General features: G+C 46.7%; 1 protein-coding gene across 2 annotated transcripts; it reads left to right on the plus strand.

Annotated features, from left to right (window-relative positions):
• The first annotated feature begins 1,560 nt into the window (after positions 1-1,560).
• avpr2aa (arginine vasopressin receptor 2a, duplicate a) lies at positions 1,561-17,644 on the plus strand. Of its 2 annotated transcripts, XM_028994828.1 has the most exons (8): positions 2,308-2,398; positions 2,991-3,037; positions 10,620-10,684; positions 10,823-11,167; positions 11,243-11,488; positions 13,433-13,579; positions 14,482-15,013; positions 16,102-17,644. In XM_028994828.1, the coding sequence occupies exons 4-8, from the start codon at positions 10,826-10,828 to the stop codon at positions 16,299-16,301; spliced, it is 1,467 nt and encodes a 488-aa protein (XP_028850661.1). In that variant the 5' UTR covers positions 2,308-2,398; positions 2,991-3,037; positions 10,620-10,684; positions 10,823-10,825; the 3' UTR covers positions 16,302-17,644. The 2 variants fall into 2 exon arrangements, with proteins under 2 accessions (XP_028850659.1, XP_028850661.1); XM_028994826.1 differs by lacking the exon at positions 10,620-10,684 and having other exon boundaries at positions 1,561-2,398.
• Positions 17,645-18,872: the final 1,228 nt, after the last annotated feature.

Here is an 18,872-nt window from a genome sequence, read left to right on the forward strand (position 1 = left end):
CACGAGCCTGATGGAAGGACCCAACTTTTCACTTTTTTACTACAAGGTCACTTCCAGATTGCATATCTCCGCCAAAGACGCGAGTCCTGTGATATGCACATTTTAACTAGAGGGACTATATACAGTACGTAGCCGTTTCAATTGAACATTCCTGCCATCTACAGGTTTGGAGGGTCAAGGGGCAACAGAGTTTCTGCCACTTGCTTCCAAAGGGAAAGGTGGGCAGTGGTGGCCTAGCGGTTATCTGACTGCTTTTGGATGATGTCTTCCTTAGGTTCTCCACACACACTCCAGTCCTTGAATTCCTCATGCATCGGTGCTATTTACGAGCCCGCGAGGAGCTGCTCTGCTTGTTCAGCTCCAGCCGATCGTTTCTTTGCTCCATTCGTCTTGCAGCTCAAGGTCCACCGGCCATATTGGTGTCATCTTACTCTTATGACTGAGTGCTTTATTGTGACGACCTCCCCACAGCATCACCAGATGCCCACCATGACACTTCAGAAGCTCAGAGAATTAAACAATTGTGTATTAATAAATGCCTGACCAGTACATATCTCCCAGTGGTTTAATATATGAATTCTTGTATGATCTAACATGAATAGTTGTTTTGCGCAGCATGAATGAATACTTACTTGGTCTTCAGTTAAGGAGGGTTTATTCACATTCTCTGCAGTTCTCTGTACAAGTTGGGAATTAACTTTCCTGAACTGATGGCCTGGCAGGAATGAAGCAATCACAGAGATCCACAGAGCCTTCATCATTAGTTCTTGTCGTGCAGATCATATATGAATTCATGTGTTCGTTCTTCAGGAGTCATGCAGTAGTTATGCAATAATGAAGAATACGATATTTACCATTATTGCAACCAAATATGGTTAAATGGTTAATGTTTCTCAATGAAGCATAAATTCCTGGAGAAGTAAACAAAGGTTGGTGGTGGAGAAGGTGGAGAAGGTTGTGGTGGTGGTTCTGTGGGTCTTATTTCTGTAGATCTGGGACTCAAGGCATGTGGTCTCAACTTTCAGCACCTCTCCTATTAGAGTAGGATATTCATACACACACACACACACACACACACACACACACACTTACTCAGTGTTTCCCTAAGGAAAACAGCTGCTGGATTTATTTCTGGTCTACAAAACAAAGGCCGTGGAAGTGAATGTAAAGCGGTGGGCGTGGCCCAGACTGCTGGAGTGAGGACAGAATCCCACGGCGGGTCCCTGAGATGGGTTAGCGGTGGTGCCAGTGCGAATTCTGCCGGCCTGCAATTACATGAAAAACGAACCGGTGCAAGTGGCGTAAAGTGCAAATGTGCTCATCCCCCCCGGCGAGCAGCTTTCGGCACGGACCCACGTCAGATAAAACCCGGGCCGTCGATGTGGGGAGTTATTTTCAGAACACCCCCCCACCCCACCCCACCCCCCAAAAAAAAAGTGACCCCTTCGGTTGCAGCTCTCTGCAGTTACTCTTCTCTCCTGCTACCCTCTCTCTCCCCTGGGCAAGGGCAGCATTATATTATACACACACACACACACACACACACACACACACACACACACAGGGTACGATAAAGCTCCCCGAGATCAAAGATCCATAAATCACGCTCTGTCTCGCCGGGCCCTTATTGTTTTCAGGGCAGCAACAACGACGCTTCCAGCTCAGACACCCGCAGAGTCCATCGCTACGTTCTACAGACTGCACACAACCGGCACTCAGTACAGTTATAGAAAGTCTGGAACGTAAATGGGGTGGAAAGGGAACGTATTGGCTTTAGTACGGTTATCTGTAAATACTGATTGTAAGTCGCTCTGGATATGGGCGTCTGATAAATGCAGTAAATGGAATGTAAATGTAGTGTAAACAGTGTGGTTCCACCTTCGGCGGAACGTTGTAGAGTTGAATAGAATTTGTAGGATGGGACGTATAGGTTGAGTTGCTCAGACTATCTACACAGATCGATGTCCACGTCCGGGACTCGGCCCTCTATCCTGTGACCTCCAGCTGCGCTCGGAACACGTTTGACCTTTGAAGCTCGGACTCCACCCCCAACACGTCAGGTATAAAGAGTGTGGGCAGATGAGGGCACCTCTGCCTTTCCCTCCCCTGGCTCCTCCCCCCGGGCTCCCCGACCTGCGAAGGAGGGGTACCGGCGATGGAGGTGGAGAGAGCGAGGGGCAGGCGGAGCTCAACTCTGATCCGCTCACAGGCGTAGCTGCGGCGCGGAGGGAGCAGGCAGCTGCTCGGTTCTCCTGGGAAGGTCTAGATGTTCCTCCATTATTCATCCAGGGAGGACTCCCTTCAGAACTTCAGGGAATTCACGCCGCCCCTTCACCAACTAACAGAGTCACAGATAACAGAGATGTAAGACGGTGGATTATCACATCGCAAACGACAAGTAAGTTCCTTCAATTTATTATTAATAATATTAACAACAATAACAACATGGACATGATATTGTCGGCCAAAACCAACATTTTCATTTTGTCTGAGCATTGCAAAATTCCACATTATTAAATTGATATGCATTAAAATATAAAAGTTATTGCATGTATATTCTGCCTACAGCTGTGTGGTTGATATTTCTATATAAGTTATATTCATAACTTAATAAAAAGATTGGACAGAGTATAAATGAAAATATTTTGTGCATTTCTGTATTAAAAAATCTTTTTTATTGATCATAGGGAATGATCTGATAATGTGAGATATGATTTAATTGATTTCAGATTTCAGATTTTTTATCAACATTAAAAAAGTAATCTCTTTCAGTTTACATGTAATTGTTATATCCCAAATTCTAACATTATGAAACGAAATGAATCTTTTGGATCTTTTGACTCTTCTGGACTCATTGGTTCATGTAGTGAAGAGGTTATCTGTCGTGAGCCTGGGTTGTCACCGCGACACCGTCAGAGTCCCCTGTCACAGTCCTGCCGCTGGCGCGTATTTCGAGGAGTCCAGTTGCAGTGTGTTTAATTCTCTCGCAGGGAAGCGGTGGACTCTGCGTGGACCGGGACCATGCACTGAGGGTCAGGTAAGAGGGAAGCGCCCGTGTTCTGAAAGCCGCAGTGTGCTCGCCCCCCCCCCCCCCTGTTCGTGTGTGTGCTCCTGCATGGCGTTCGTCACTTAGCTGCATCTGAGCAGATCTCACGCCGGACACACTAATGATGTGTTCATTATTCACACGGCTCACGCTGCCGAGGAAGAGCCAGATTGCATCGTTTATGCACAAAAAGCCGAGTGGAGAAAAACCATTTGATTTCGAGGCCCTTCGACGGAGAAGGCCGGGGATGAGGCCTCCATCCGTTTCCTCCCGGCACGGTGGACATGTAAAGGTGTGGGACCAGAAACGGGACTGTCCACACGCTGCGTGTGTTCTCATGCTTCTGGACTGGTCGAGTTTCCCTCCGGATTAAAGGTCAGGGGCAGCGTGTAATCAGGACGTGTAATGGGGCGTGTCTGCTGTCATTACCCCTGCAACGATTGTTCTGGAAAGTGCGGTTTTAAGCGTGGCGTGGCGTAATCCATCACCCGAGTTTACCTTCGCCATGTGGGGATGGATGTAAGTGCTCGCCGCCAGCAGCAAGTTCACGTCCACGTCCAGAAGGAAGAACTTCACGTATTTTTATTTCATTTATACAAACCGGATGATTTCAGAAACCATAGAAAAAAAAAATGTGAGAACTGACTTCAATGGATGGCTTCATATGTCGTGTCCTTCCACAAAAATAGAACAAAAAACGGCTCGTGCAATCACGCATGTTGATTTGACGTTTTAACCTTAAATTTAACCTTATTAACTGTTTTACATTCCAATATCCTAAAACCAATCGCAGGATAAAGGTGCCAGTATATCTGATTTTTGTTTTGTTGCCAGTAATATTATTATTATTGAGATTTAAACGTGTTTGAAACTAGAGCTGTCAATTCGTGAAAAAATTACAATTACTATTCTGTTTATTGATTATCAAAATTTCTTCTTCGGACTAAATATAATGCATTTTATTATAATTGAATGTATGAGCCTTTGCCAGGCACATTATTCGGTCATTTGTTTAATAAAACACCCTGCAGATTAAAATGACTTAACAAATTTCTTTGGCTCTCTCAATAGTTCAGTCAGGCAAATTTTTGTTTTTCAGTTTCCACCTAAATCCCCTAAAGTGATCCCCTAAAAGTCCTCCACTGTCCGTGTCCATCTTGATGCAGGGACTGCCTCTGGCATCCTGGTCATGGGTCAGACCCACACAGGAAGTGAACAAACTGCAGCTGCCGAAATTGTATAATTCAGTCGTATCAGGGATTTCATTTTTGTTTGAAACGGCAAAGTTAGCGACGAAGTTAAGTGTATGTATTTTAAATTAGGGTCAGGTTTTTCAGTATTATTGAGGACATCATGAACACCAAAATGCTAAATTGATTCATTTATACTGTTAACCTTTTTGCCATCCAATTGCATTAAATGTTCTTTTAACCTTATTTCAACGCTGAAGGTCGGTCACGTGCCGGCTGGGACGGGGCGTGAACGTTCAGAGGACGTCATTCAGAGCGCGGAGGAATTCGTCCCCGCATACTATTCCTCACCCGGAACTAAACAGAACTATATTCACACCAGAATTAAAATTATTCATAATTTCCTATCCAACCGAATACTTTACTTTACTTTACTTGACAGACATTTTTATCCAAAGAGGACGACACCAGCAATTCTCATTCGGTTTCCATAGATTTTGAGTTACAAAACTAAGAGCCCTGTGTGTCAGTGTTAGAGTCCATTGAAATACTTTTTAAACAAGTGAGTTTTCAACTGTTTCTTATTGGTGTTAGTAGTCTGGAATGGAGCCGGGCAGGGACAACGAAGGAGAACAGGCGTGTAGCTGGCTGGTAGTATGTTGTGTACCTCCATTTACAGCCCTGTAGGCAGCATCGAGGATTTAAACTCGACGCGAGTAACTACCGGGAGCCGGTGGAGAGAGGCGAGGAGAGGAATAAAGCTGGGCCGCGGTCTCCGGACGTCGGCGTGGTGAGTGGTGGAGCACCAGCAGCTGCTCGGAGCCCAGAATCGCCGAGAATGAGTGGCACCGGACCCTGTCGATCACCGCAGGACGAAGCGGTTCCCGCGTGAAACGAGGGCGCCCCGAGGCCCGATTTGGCGCGCCAGTCACGCGCTTTCCTGTTGTTGTTGGCAGTGAGAATGTGAGGAGCAGGATGATACGAGGGGAAATGGGCTCTCCCCACCAGCACTGTGCGGACAGCCGCGTGATCCACGTCGGATCCATGAAACATGTAATCAGCGGCATGCTTGTTTGTCTCGGTTGGAGAGGACAGAACGCGCCGAACAGGTGGACGCCGGAAAAAAAACAGGACACGCCGATGTTCTTCCCTCCTCCTCCCCGCCACGTATTCATCCGCTGAAATCGAGATGGATCGCCGAGGACTGAACGGAGAAACGAGAGCGAATAAACATGCAGCAGAAGGAGAACCGGGCCAAAACATTCTCATGTGGCGATGAGGGGCAGCGGTGGCCCTAGCGGTTAAGGAAGCGGCCCCGTAATCAGAAGGTTGCCGGTTCGAATCCCGATCTGCCAAGGTTCCACTGAGCAAAGCACCGTCCCCACACACTGCTCCCCGGGCGCCTGTCATGGCCGCCCACTGCTCACTCAGGGTGATGGTTAAATGCAGAGGACAAATTTCACTGTGTGCACCGTGTGCTGTGCTGCTGTGTATCACATGTGACTCACTTCACTTTGTTCACTTTGTTTCCATGCTGAGATAAGAAAAGCGGCGACTTTTGAGGCCTGAAAGCTTTGTAACATTGTAGTAACACACGTTACTGTCGTCATGACAGAGACCATTCGATTAATAAGGTCATTAACATGGGGAGGCAAGATCTGGATGAAGACCGTCGAGGACCTGCAGGACTTAATATGCTCTTTCACATGTTAATTTAGGCAATAAATATTTAACGTGTTAAAATAAATGAACGTTGATAATGAAAGCTGCGTTTTGTTTACTGTATGCGCACGCGTACGTGCTGCATCGAAGAGGCGGCCAATCATTGTTCCTCAGCCGCAGCAGCACAGACGCTTAACCCGCTAGAACCTGGACTGATTGGCCAACGTGTTGGGAAAATTGCATAATTGCACACACGGGCCTAGATCATTCTGAAGAACCCGCTCTGGAAAAGGGCGTCTGGTAAATTCTGGTGAAAAATGTAATGTTGTTTTTTTTTCATAAGGTTGGCGGATAGTGAGTGGCTCAGTCCTCTCCAACATCACTTAACTTTATTTAAACCCTTTCAGCACGACAGAGGCTTTTGGTGTTCGGGCGTTTGGTTGCTGATTTGTTTGATCGGTAATGAACATTTTAAAATATCACAGATAATGTTGCTGCTGCTGTATCAGTGCAGTTTATGCAGTTCGATGATTTTATAAAAAGTCGTCATTTTCCTTCTCTTTTGAAACGAAGTCCAGGAAAGTGAGGAAAGGCGTCACATGTTGTGTTTCGGGATGGCGGTCATGAGGTTAACTGCGGTCCGCTGCCGCTCCAGGTTTTCCATGTGACGCAGTTTATGAACTGTAATTAACTGATGTCTCTGGGTCATATTGTTAATCTCTCAAATACAAACGCTTGGTTGTCTTGTGCCCAGAGTGTGAGAAAAGGGACCATTAGTCCTTCAGCTGTTTTATAAATGTCAAGCAGGCTTTGGTGTTTGAGCCAGGCCATTTCGGGACTCGTTCTGAGAAACGAGGGACGGTGTGATGAAAATTTCCCCCTGGTCTAGTAAAATGATTCATTTCCATAAGAAGCACGTTTGAGGACGTTGCTAGACAAAGCAGCAGGAAGGACCTGGCAGCTCCAGCATCTGAGGGACCCGAGACACCCAAAGCCTCAGCAGAACCGTAAAGGCGTCAGCCTGAACCGCGCTTCTCAACTCTAAATCTTACGGCACTGGGGTCAGGTTCCCATCTGCAGTTTAATTATTTTCCGTTTAGACAAGTAAATATGTGCTCAAGGTTAAAGACACCCGAACAAAAGGGACTGGAGTGGACGGCCGCGTTGTTATTTCTGTTTATTGATAAAAAAAATACTTTATTGTTTCAGACTTCCTGGCTGTAAGACATTATGAGGAAACGGAGGAATGTGTGAAATCAGTCTGTCCATTTGGATCATTTCACAGCAAATTTTCCTGTTAGTCTTTGTTAACAGGCCTGAAGCGTGTCCATATTTGGCGTCAGGTATCAGAGCTGATCGTAAAGCTGTGGCATGAATGCAGGAGCTGCGCTGGAATGCAGCGGCCGGTCCCTGCATGGTTTCAGGTTTTATTGTCATGTGCATTATGTAAATGTGCAGGAACATCCAGCGCGTTCGTCCCAGTCCAGTCTGCTTCTCGCTCCTTGTCATTTAAACGCATTCGTCCCCGCAGAGAAAACATTGCTCGTTTATTACCGCCGCTCTGCAGATCTGAGGCCAGCTCTGTGTGGATTAAACGCTCTCGGATATGGTGGGGCAATAAAAGTCATATTTACGCCCCGCCAGAAGGTCGGGAAGTACAGAGCGCATCTTTATACACCCGCTGTGCGCGAGCGGAGCCCAGAATGTGACTTTGGCCCATGCGCTGCCATACATGCATCAGGATTTCTTCTTATTTTATTATTACAAAGATAGGGTTTTTAGTAAGTTGTGTGTGTCAGATGTCATTTGTCATTTTTATCCATTTCTGTTTACTTTTAGCCTTAATTGTAATTGATCACAATTCAGAGCAATTTCACTGCTTCTGATTGACTGAAGACGGAGTGACGGAGACCGAACGCCCCCCCCCCCTTCCCTCTCTCTTTTGTGACGGCTCCGCCGCCGCCGCCAGAACCTTAAGTGGCACTTAAAGCATTTTAAAAATATCCTAAATAAACAGGCCGCTTATCAGCAGCCGTTGGAAAGGCCGCCTCGGTGGAAGTGTGGAAGCGGCGTAAAAGCATTCCTCTGGCCGACGCCGATTCCAGCGCCTTCTCTCCGGACCCGTCACTGCCGGGAACCCCCGGGCCCTCCATCACTCTACTTCTCAGGACGTCGGGCCCAGCCTCTCGCTGCTCAGTTCCCCAGTCGGTCCCCCCCGTCCCACGACTCTGTTTCTCAACTTGTCAGTTTCATTAAGTCCACTCGCGCCGACTCGCCCCATGTTTATTTGTGCGGCAAAGAAAACAAACGGGCTTTTATTGGCACCGGGAGGAGGGCGGGTGAAGGGGCGGAGTGATGCGTGAGAGATTATGGGACAGGGGAGGTGAAGGAACGGGACAGGAGGAGGTAGAGTAAAAAAACGGCGTGGGGAAAAGCACGGAAAAGACAAACAAGCGGCGTGGGACGGCGAGTGAGCGAGAGACGGGATGACCTCCTGGTTACACAAACAATGCCGGACGTGGGGTTTCACATCGGCGTGGCACACACACACACACACACACACACACACAAGCGCTCTCGCCACCCTGCTGTTCTGCTCGCTCACTTCCTGACCTTTGACCCCTTCTGTTTTCAGTTTATTTCGCATTAACACTAAGCTGCTCCATAACCAACGTTATTGATGGATGATCGCGGCACAGCGTAGCAAAACTCGGGTTTAGGTGCCGGATCAGGCGAGATCTTAAAGCAACAAACGCAACAGACGAGCAGGTTCAAGCTCCGCCTCCAACCTGAGAAAGACTGAACCTGTCACTACTGAGATGGCACCGGACGGGGGGTTTAATGCCGCGTAATGCGTTACATTTCTCTTCCTCCGTTTAACCATGGCTTTTGTAACGATGAATGCTGCAGCCCAGGGCTGTTATCCTACATCATGCGGATTGTGATGCGCTGGGTTCCATTCAGTACACTTTCTGGCTGGCCTGCGATGTAATATCCCTGTAATCTCACAACATCCGGTCATAATTCAGTACTGTACATTCAGATTAGTTGGAGTATGTAGTTTAAGTTAATTAAAGAGCTACATTAATTGTGCTTGTAATGCTGCACAACTATTAATAACGCCTGACATGCCATCGGTTATCCTAATGTTTGGTGCCATGCCATGCCCTCTAGCGCTGCAAAATTTATGTCTCATAAAGAAAACACAAAGACGGCATTATTACTGTATTACAGAACAAACTATACACTTTACACCAAAAAAAATATGAGCAAATCTGAGCAAACAAAACATGTAGAATAAAACCTACGAGGAGTCAACCATCAATTCACAACTTTCACCTTTGACTGTTTAAAGTTTTCGTTTTTAGGAGTGTGTCACGTCCGCGAGCTGACGGGGGAAGGAAGCGCACAGGCGGGACATACTGGGAAAGGGATTTTATTAACATAGCGAAACAAAAACCAAACTGCCGCAAGGGACCAGAAACCGGGCAAAGAAAAACTGGCTATTGCCAGAACAGCAAAACAACTAAACTCAAAAGTCGCAAGGTCCACATAAAACGTCGCAGCCTCGATGGGCTGCTCAACAAGTCCGTATAACCCAGGTCCAATCATGTCTACCAAATTAACCACGCCCGTTCCATGGCTGGAACCCTGATGTCAAGCAGATTGGTGCCAATCGTGACAGAGTAACGTTCTACTGCATGTAATATTTACATTCTAACTTATGTTACCGATGCTTATATTGTATATGGTGAGAATGGCTAAAAAATGTGCCCAGGATAAAAGCCCTGGGAGGGAGAGAACCCAGTAGTTGGAGGGATATTGCATTTTACGAGGATGGGTGTAAATAAATAAATGATTGCTCTTGAAGGGGGGGTGGAGTTAATAATATAAGCAGTGTGTGTGTGTGTGTGTGTGTGTGTGTGTGTGTGTGTATGTCTGGGCTGATATGAACTGCGAGGACCTCAATCTCACGGTGATGACAAGCAGCGAGTCCCGGCTTCATGTTATCCCCGTGCCTGAAGGTGATCCTCTGAAAAGTGTCCCCTACTGTCTACATCTGGACCTCTGCAGTCTGGATTTACAGTTTACATTTACAGCATTTGGCAGATGTTCTTGTTCAGAGGCACTTGCATAAGTGCTTTCAGGTGTCCATCCTTGTAATCCCTCTTTTGGTTCACTTGGACCCGATCTAAACGCTTTTAATTAAGAGCCCTTTTAAATCTATTAAATGTTCTTTAACTCTGCTGTTCAAACATCTAGTGGAAGTTCATTCCACATCCTAGTCTCCAAGACAGAGAAGAGCCTTGACGAATGCTTTCATAGTACCTTGAGAGATCAAGGTGCAGCGCGAGGAGTGATGGGAGATCTGAGGTAGGATCAGCTGGAGGAACATTTTCTAGCGTGACATCTTTGGTTTCTACCCCATTTAAGACATCCTATTCAGCAGGTTGATCAGAGAAGGAACTGGTTTGCGCAGGGCTAGTGGACCTAGGCCTTCATGAGAAACCAACCTATGATGAAGCCATTGGACAAACCGTGATTTTGAGTTGATGTTTTCATTTCCAACAATTAATAAGGGAAAGGAATGCAGCAGAAATGAACCCGGATACTTGTTCCAATTTGTCAGTTTCCCATCTCATATTTTGCTCTTTGTTCCACCTCGTGTTGACCTGTGAGGACAGTTTGTTTATGTGTCCCTGCTCTGTGAGATGCTATAGATGCCAGAGAGAGAGTCCCCTGGGATCGACAGCTGGACGGAGCCCAACATTACGAGGGAGAATGAGTGAGGACGACATTCCATCTCATTATTAAACCAAAATTTCTGCCGTGAAAATGGGTTTAAGGGGGAAAAAAAAGCTTGTGACAGTGTGCAGTTACAATGGCAGCTCTGTTTTAACAAGCATGGTTGTCTCCATCCCAGGCAATGGAGGCCATTTCTGGGCATGAAGGCTTCCTCGGGCCCACCCTGTCCTCCCTTCCTTCTGCAGCAGAGGTACTGACCGGGACCAACTTCACCTCCACCTTCTTCTCCGGGTTCAGTGGCCCGAATGGCACGCACGAGAGCGGCACGGCGGCTCCGCCCCAGCTGCGCGACCTGGCCCTGGCGCGGGCGGAGATCGGCGTGCTCGGCCTGGTGCTGGCGCTCACCACGCTGAGCAACGGCTTTGTGCTGTGGGTGCTGCTCCGGAGGCGCAAGCATAACGCCCCCATGCACGTCTTCATGGTCAATCTCTGCCTGGCCGACCTGGTGGTGGCTTTCTTTCAGGTAGGATCCCAACCTTCTCCTGGGGAGTTCAAACCCTGTTGGAAAATGTTAAGGTCTGACTGCTCTGGTCTCCAGGTGCTTCCCCAGCTGGTGTGGGACGTCACCGAACGCTTTCAGGGGCCCGACGCACTGTGTCGGCTGGTCAAGTACCTGCAGATAGTGGGCATGTTCGCCTCCTCCTACATGATCGTGGCCATGACGGTGGACCGGCATCAGGCTATCTGCAGTCCGCTGCAGGCCTATCGAGGAGGAACGGTGTCCTGCTGCAGCACGGCGGTCATGGTGGCTTGGCTTCTGGCCCTGGTGCTCAGCATCCCACAGGTACGTGGATCAGGGAGGTTAATGATGTCAGACCACCCACAACAAACATGGTCGTCTCTTCCCTGTTCAGATTTCTTTTAATTGCTCTTGCGGTTACGTCAAGACGTTTTCGTTAACAGTGGTCAGGACACAAGGCTGAGACCATTTATTTCCACGCTGTTTGGATGGATGATATTTGAGGTCAAATGCCGTTTACCATCTAACACAACACAATCTAAATCAAAGATGAACACAGTGGGTATGAAACTGAGGCGTACTGTATAGTTGGTTTTGGTGCCCTGTTTTAATTTTAGTCTTAATCTAATCTTTTTGTGAAGCTGTGTTTATTAGTCTTAGTCACGTCCAGACTCATTTTAGTCTAGTCAAGTTTCAGTCGACTAAAACTCTGAGCATTTTACTCTTATTTTAGTCAGAATTATACAATACTGTTTTAATTTAGTTTTAGTCAATGAAATCTGATGACATTTTAGTCTAGTTTTAGTCAATGAAATTGTATTTTAGTGTCTTTTTTAGTAATGCAATTCTGTTTAACCCAATCAGTATAGTAGTCAAACCCATTTCATAATTAAAGCAAGGTTATCTTATATTATATTGTTGTTACTTTATAGCCTCAATATTCCAGACACACATTTGTTTCGTTGTTTTTGACACACATTCTGTGCGTCCAAAAATCACTCATCCTTTTCTCCAGCCATCTGCTCACCCATCACAAGCATTCTAAAAGCTAAATAATGCATCAAATGTGTATTGAGGAGGTGACATCTGTGCGATTAAATGCAAGAACAGAAATACTGCATAGTAATAAAAACTAAATCAGAGGAAATATTATCTTGCATCATTATCCATCAACAAAAATTAAGAGACATTTTAGTATATTTTTATTCGTCAACAATATTACATGATATATTTAATTATAGTTATCGTCACATGACCAGCCTCTACGTTGCGTCTCCGTCGTTTCCACCATGTCAAAATGGGTTTGTTTACAATGATATTTTACTTTTAAATTTAGAAAACAAGACTAGTGTTCATGTGGAAGTACATGATTTGAGACAAGGCATACAAACTAGAGCTAAAATAAATTTACAAATTAAATGAGTGCCTACAGATTTAAATGAATGTGTTGGTTTTACTAAATGTGTTTATCACTGATATATATATAGGAGATCTGGGAGAGTGTAGTAATGGAAGTATGGAAGGATAAAAAAGGGTCAATATTAGAAAATGCATCAACGGTGATAAAAGTATTCAAATTGTACACATTAATGGACTCTCATTCTGAAGAATAAGACCCAAAAGCAAAATTTTGGATTAAATATCTTCATCAACACATCATTTAATTGCATCATTATTATTATGCAGTATTTCTGTTTCCTGTCTCCCATCCGTTTGCACAGATTACTTCACTTCCTCTATTTCGCTTCATGCATTATTTACATTTCAGAATGCTCGTGGAGGATTATATATATACATGGTGGCGGGTAATCAGATGTCTTTGGAGAAAAAGACTAAGAGATGTTTGGACACTTTCTTTACAATGAAGTGGAAAAGAACACAGAACGTGTGTCGAAAAACTAGGAGAAATGCGGCCACTGGAATAGATGACGAGTATTCTTGAGTCTATAAGGTGACAATAATTTAATAATAACAAAACCTTGTTTTAATTATCAAATGGTTTTGACAAAAAAAAAAAGAGACTAAATACAATTTTCATTGTACAACCAGATTAAAATAATCATGGATAATTCTAACTAAAATACTCAGTCGACTGAAACTTGACGTGATTAAAATGAGTTTGGACATGACTAAGAGTAAGAAAAATCTAAAATAATAGCTGGACACAAAGGCCCGACTAAAATTAAGACAACTATACTGCTGACCATCTGAAAGTGTTTCCGCCGGGCTGCTGAGCTGCTGTTTTCTTCTCCGCCCGCCCCTCCGCAGGTCTTCATTTTCTCCAGGTCAGAGGTGGCGCCGGGGGAGTTCGAGTGCTGGGGCCACTTCATCGAGCCCTGGGGGCTCAAGGCGTACGTGACCTGGATGACCCTGGCGGTGTTCGTGCTGCCCGCGCTCATCATCAGCGTCTGCCAGGTGAGGCCGCAGGCTCGAATTTCGCTTCTCCTTTCAACCGTACGCTCGGTGGAAAAAGAGACCGCACGGCGGCGGCCCTCGTAAGGACGGACGGGATATTTTGGATTCGTCGCGGAATCGGAGGTTTACGGAATTGTTTTCTCTGTGCACGGTCCAGCCACGAGTGAAGCAGCAGAGTTGTTACTCAGCACAGGGCTTTTCTACAGTGAGGGCCAGGTGGACGCTTCTGTTTACAGAAAGATGTTCAGCTCTTCCGCCCTCCATCCTGCAGATGATTCATATTGATCCCGGTGGAGATTTAATTCCCCTGCGCTCACGTTTTGGGCCGTAGGGTGTGAAAAGAACCGTTCTAATAAACACGGGGCGTGTGGGACACAGGACATTTGGACTAAATGAGCTGTGCACACTGCTAGGGCTTAGTTGGTCACTACGAGAATGCAGAGCTGCCCAACGCTTACTGTTGACAAAATGTAAACTTGTCCGCTGGACATTTTTACACAATGCAATTTCCAGACGTAACCACATGGACCTTGTCCCCATTTTCCTTCTTGATACATAAGGCTCCACTCCAAAACACACAGTCTGGGACTGCGCAACAATGGTCCCATTAATAAGTCCATTTAAATATGCAATCTTTCCAAATAATAGTGAAGTAATGTGTGTTACTAATAGGTTCTTGGCCTTTAGACCAGAACGTGACCGGAGGAAGCGGAGCGTCCTTCAGCACCCGTTTCTGCCCCCGTATCCGTGTAACAGATGGCGTTGAAATGTCTCAGATGACATTTTCACATGCGTCGCAGGATTAGCGCAGTCATCGGGGCTATTTCAGGACCGGCTTGTCATGATGTGGCCGTTGTGGCTGCTGGTTGTTGTTTGCTTCATCAGCCGCATCTCGTTCCCAGGTGCGAATATTCAGAGAAATCCATGACAACATCTACCTTAAATCGGAGAGGGTGGTTTCAGCGGACCTGAAGAAGAACACTGTCTTCTTTGGCCTTCAGACGGGCGAGCGAGGAAGGGTGGGGTTCGGACCACGGGAGGGGAGAGCCCATAAAACCACCGACAGTCACCTACCAAGAATGGACTGTGACAGCTACCCTTCCCAGCATGCAACACACACCGAGGACTGCTGTGAGCGCAGCCGGTGCTTGAGCAACGTCACCCTGCAGACCACCAGCGCACCCGACCTCTTGCTGACCAATCACAGCAGCTCCAGAACCATCAGCGACCATGACTATTCCGATTTCAATGGAAGAAGCTCCTCCCACTGCTCCGCCCAGCTTCCCCTGAGCCCACCGCCCCCCAGCGTGTCCAGAGCCATGTCCAAGACGGTGAGGATGACGCTGGTCATCGTGCTGGTTTACACCATCTGCTGGTCCCCGTTCTTCATCGTCCAGCTGTGGGCAGCCTGGGACCCCAGTCCCCCGAGTCAAGGTTAGAAGCCATCAGATCATGTCACCAGTCCACTCTGGTGTTGCCACATGTCACTTTAAATATGAGTCGTCCCGGTTTTTAATCAAGACAGTGCGGGGTTGGCCCTGTATTTCTGATTTAAACGCAGCATCATCCCGCCCACAATTTGCATGAAAGCGTGACTGGAGTAAAACATGCAGGATGTGAGCCAATCAGATGCAGAGTAGGTAAAAGTACACTCCTGAGGAGGAGGAGGGTTGAAATTCTGGCCAGTTTTGATATAAAGTGACCATTAATGCCAATTACACAACGAGTGGAGTTTGAAAACGAAGAGTTTTTTATTAAGTTTAGTCTTTATGGCTATTGATACTAATATTAAGTATGAGTCACAATATAATTTACCACCACCAGTGCGTCTCTTGGTACAACCCTATTCCATTCACTGTGATATTCACTAAGATGAATTAATGAATTTGAGAAATGAATTTAAAAATAGCGAAGGTGTCATCCAAATAACGATCATTTCTAATATTCCTTTGTGGCCATCATGCATTAATGTTTCTGGCAGCACTCATCATCATCATCATCACCATCTTCAGCACTCGTCATTCCTCCTGCTCTCTCTCCTTCCTGAAGAGGAGTTGGGAAGCCAGGAAATATTCAGCATTCTGGCTTATATGCTGTTTCAACACACACGCACACGAACTTCCAGTTCCTCCCGTTTGGGACACGCAGGTGTTCCGTGACGACTCCCAGCTGCTCTGCCACACAGAAGCTTCATAGGCGGAGCTTTAGCTGGTAGAACCTTCATCCCCTGCCCTGTCAGGAGATCCAGATTCGTCCAAAACTGTCTGTCCCTTTGGTGTTAATTCAGAAAATGGGTACCAGATGGAACCCATAACGAAGATTCATGCCCTGGATTCTAAACCAGCAGTGTTGTCAGTTCCCCTGGAATTGAAATGGAATTGAAGATTTCATGCCAACACTGTAAATAAGCAAACTGTAAAACCAAACAGATGTGGAAAAGGCTTCAAATCTGTATTGTTGCCCAAGCGCCCTGGTTTTAGAGAGGTGCGAGTATTGATCGATGCGTATGTCCCGGTCCGCAGGTGTGGCCTTCACCATCCTGATGCTGCTGGCGAGCCTGAACTCCTGCACCAACCCGTGGATCTACACCGCCTTCTCCAGCAGCGTGTCGCGCGAGCTGCAGGCCCTGCTGCGCTGCGGGCCACGCCCCTCCAGGCGGAGCTCCACGCACGACGACTCCACCGCCACACACACCTCCACCACCAAGGAGTGCCTGTACTGACGCGGCGGGGACCCTTTAGAACCGCACAGGTTTCATCTTGTAAATAAGTACAGTGCAATGATGTAATATATTATATACGCTTGGCGACTGATACTTGAATGATGTCATGAGGTGGAAGTCAGTGGTGGGTCACCTTTGACCCCATAGATTCCAAAGTTGACGCTTTAGAAGGATCTTCTCCTGGCCCGGACCGCCAGAAAAGATTTGCCGATGTCAGTTCTGGAAAGGACGCTTGTCCATAAATGTTTATGGTTGTTTGTTTTTTTTAACAACCCAGTTAAATCCAGTCAGATTTGATTCGCCCTGCGCCTTCTGTGCTCAACAGAGTTTACAGTCCCCATGTCCTGAATTCTATCAGGTGGGGGCCTGAGAGAATTCCCTCCCACTTATCCTGGCAGGAGGCCCGGCGCCCAAATCCGTACCCGGGGTGCAGGGTTGCCAAGACCATGAAAGCCATCAAATGTGATGAATCGGATGAAACTCTCAATGGTAATTATGAGTATTAGTGACAAGTTGTTTGTTTCTTACTCAGCTGTGCTGGGACCCTTTAATATCCTCTACTTTGACATCACCGACTTGTAACAGAACAATCTTGACGTTTTTTATGACATCGTTTAAATTTGTTTTAAGAGTCCTACAGTAAGCGTCAAACGCAGGAATTACTGTTCGGAACGCGATGATCCCAAAACGCTATTCATATTCATATTCATGCAAACTTCACAGCAGTCAGGTCTGCGATCTCCGGCCTAACCCTCTGCTTTACGGGATTTTCCAGAGAGCCGCGGCACCATCGCTGGCCGCTGAGTGGACGTGATCATTGTTTCTGATTGGCTGAGATCTCCTAAATCAACTGTGCATTTCACTTTTTTTTTTACTTCTTCAGTGCATCCGTTGTAACAGTAGGTGTCCACCACGAATTGCATGGAGAAGGCATCCGTTGTGCCTGAATCCAATAATAAGTCACAGTCGGTTCCGGTGACCTCTGAACTGTGCATAGCCCCGTATTGCTGTAAGACGTGCAGACACCCCACACTCTGCTGCATTCCACAGTAAATGAGCAACAGCTCCCGAGCGTAGGAATGGGTACGCGGGCCGAGAAATAGCGGAACGAATATCTCCCTACAAATCAAGTGCCTCCACGACACAATTAAACAGCATCGTAATCCACTCAGAGCTCTGAAAATAACTATTCTTTGTACCGCAATAATAGCAGTCATTAATGGACACTGATGGACACCGATCATTTATTTATTCATGGACGATTCCGTTCACAGCCTTGTCCGGGCATCATGTGGAATCTCTTTATGACGAGATTATATTCCTATAAATCCATCGTCTGTGTGGCAGATTGATTGTCTTTTTTTTCTCGCTATTGGATTATTGCGTCTGTGGGGCTCCACAGCCTCAGCTGTGCACATTTTAATCGCCACCCGGGTGAGCAGCCCGGGTTCAGAGGTCACGGGCTCTGAGAAGGAGTGATGAAGATGGCGCACGTTTCAACGTGTGCGTGAGGGCCTGTAATCGCGCACATGTTGCCGGGGTTATCTCCGAGAACAGGAGCAGACGTTACGCAACCCGAGCAGCTGCCGTTTCGTAACGCGCCGGCGTGGGAGCCAACTCAACGCCAATCAGACCTCTGGTGCGCGGCCACATTTCTCCTGACAGCCAAAACATTTCAATTGCGTCAGTCCAAAAGTCAAACTGAATTACTAGATTCTATCAAGGTGGCTGTACATGGCGAGGAAGGAGGACGCAAACGAGACAGGGGACACGTCACCAAACAACGACCTGACGGCAAACAGACACAAACAGGGCAGCTTTATACAGGCAGACACAGGCGACAAGATCCAGGAAACATCATAACACAGGACCAACACGAAACCCCGGTCCGAACCCGGATCCGGACGGGCGCGGCGGCATGGTGCTTCATAAACAGGGGGGTTTATTATGCAAAACAGGTACATGTGTAACCCGTTGTACACATGCGTCAGAACAGGACTTGCAGATCAAGGACCCGACAGGGAAGCAATACAAGAGGCGACATTTAAACACACAACAGCCGCACACAATCAGGATGACAACGAATAAAACACAAGGAAGCTCCGGCCTGGATTGCGGAGCTGGAATGCCCCCTCCGGACATTAATATATCAAATCTTCATTATTCCATATGAAATTTAATGATGCTGTGATACTGCGACCGAGTCCAGAAGCCGAGATAAATCTGATCACAAAGACGAAAAGTTAAAACTTATATAACTCGCTTCTTGGAGATTTGCATCCAGCTGAAAAATGCACACTCACACTCACATATACAGATCAGGTAATGGATGCAGCCGTGTGAAATATTCTTTTCACCTTGACTGTGTGAAGCTGGACGAAGGCGAGCGAAATGAAACCCTTTCAGAGGGATGGAGTCGCTGGAACTGTCACTGCTGAGGGAATTTTTTTACTCCTGTCCAAAGTGCAATTGGGGGGGCGGTGGTGGCCTAGCGGTTAAGGAAGTGGCCCCGTAATCAGAAGGTTGCCGGTTTGAATCCCGATCTGCCAAGGTTCCACTGAGGTGCCACTG

This window comes from Denticeps clupeoides, chromosome 10 (assembly GCF_900700375.1).
Source record: "Denticeps clupeoides chromosome 10, fDenClu1.1, whole genome shotgun sequence".
Lineage (NCBI taxonomy): Eukaryota > Metazoa > Chordata > Actinopteri > Clupeiformes > Denticipitidae > Denticeps > Denticeps clupeoides.

Bases quoted from the DNA above. Each gene is read 5' to 3' on its own strand.
- avpr2aa (XM_028994826.1), top strand. From the start codon at position 2,080: ATGAGGGCACCTCTGCCTTTCCCTCCCCTGGCTCCTCCCCCCGGGCTC. The intron at 13,580-14,481 runs GTGAGGCCGCAG...TCTCGTTCCCAG, and splicing joins TCATCATCAGCGTCTGCCAG to GTGCGAATATTCAGAGAAAT. The intron at 15,014-16,101 runs GTTAGAAGCCAT...CCCGGTCCGCAG, and splicing joins CCCCAGTCCCCCGAGTCAAG to GTGTGGCCTTCACCATCCTG.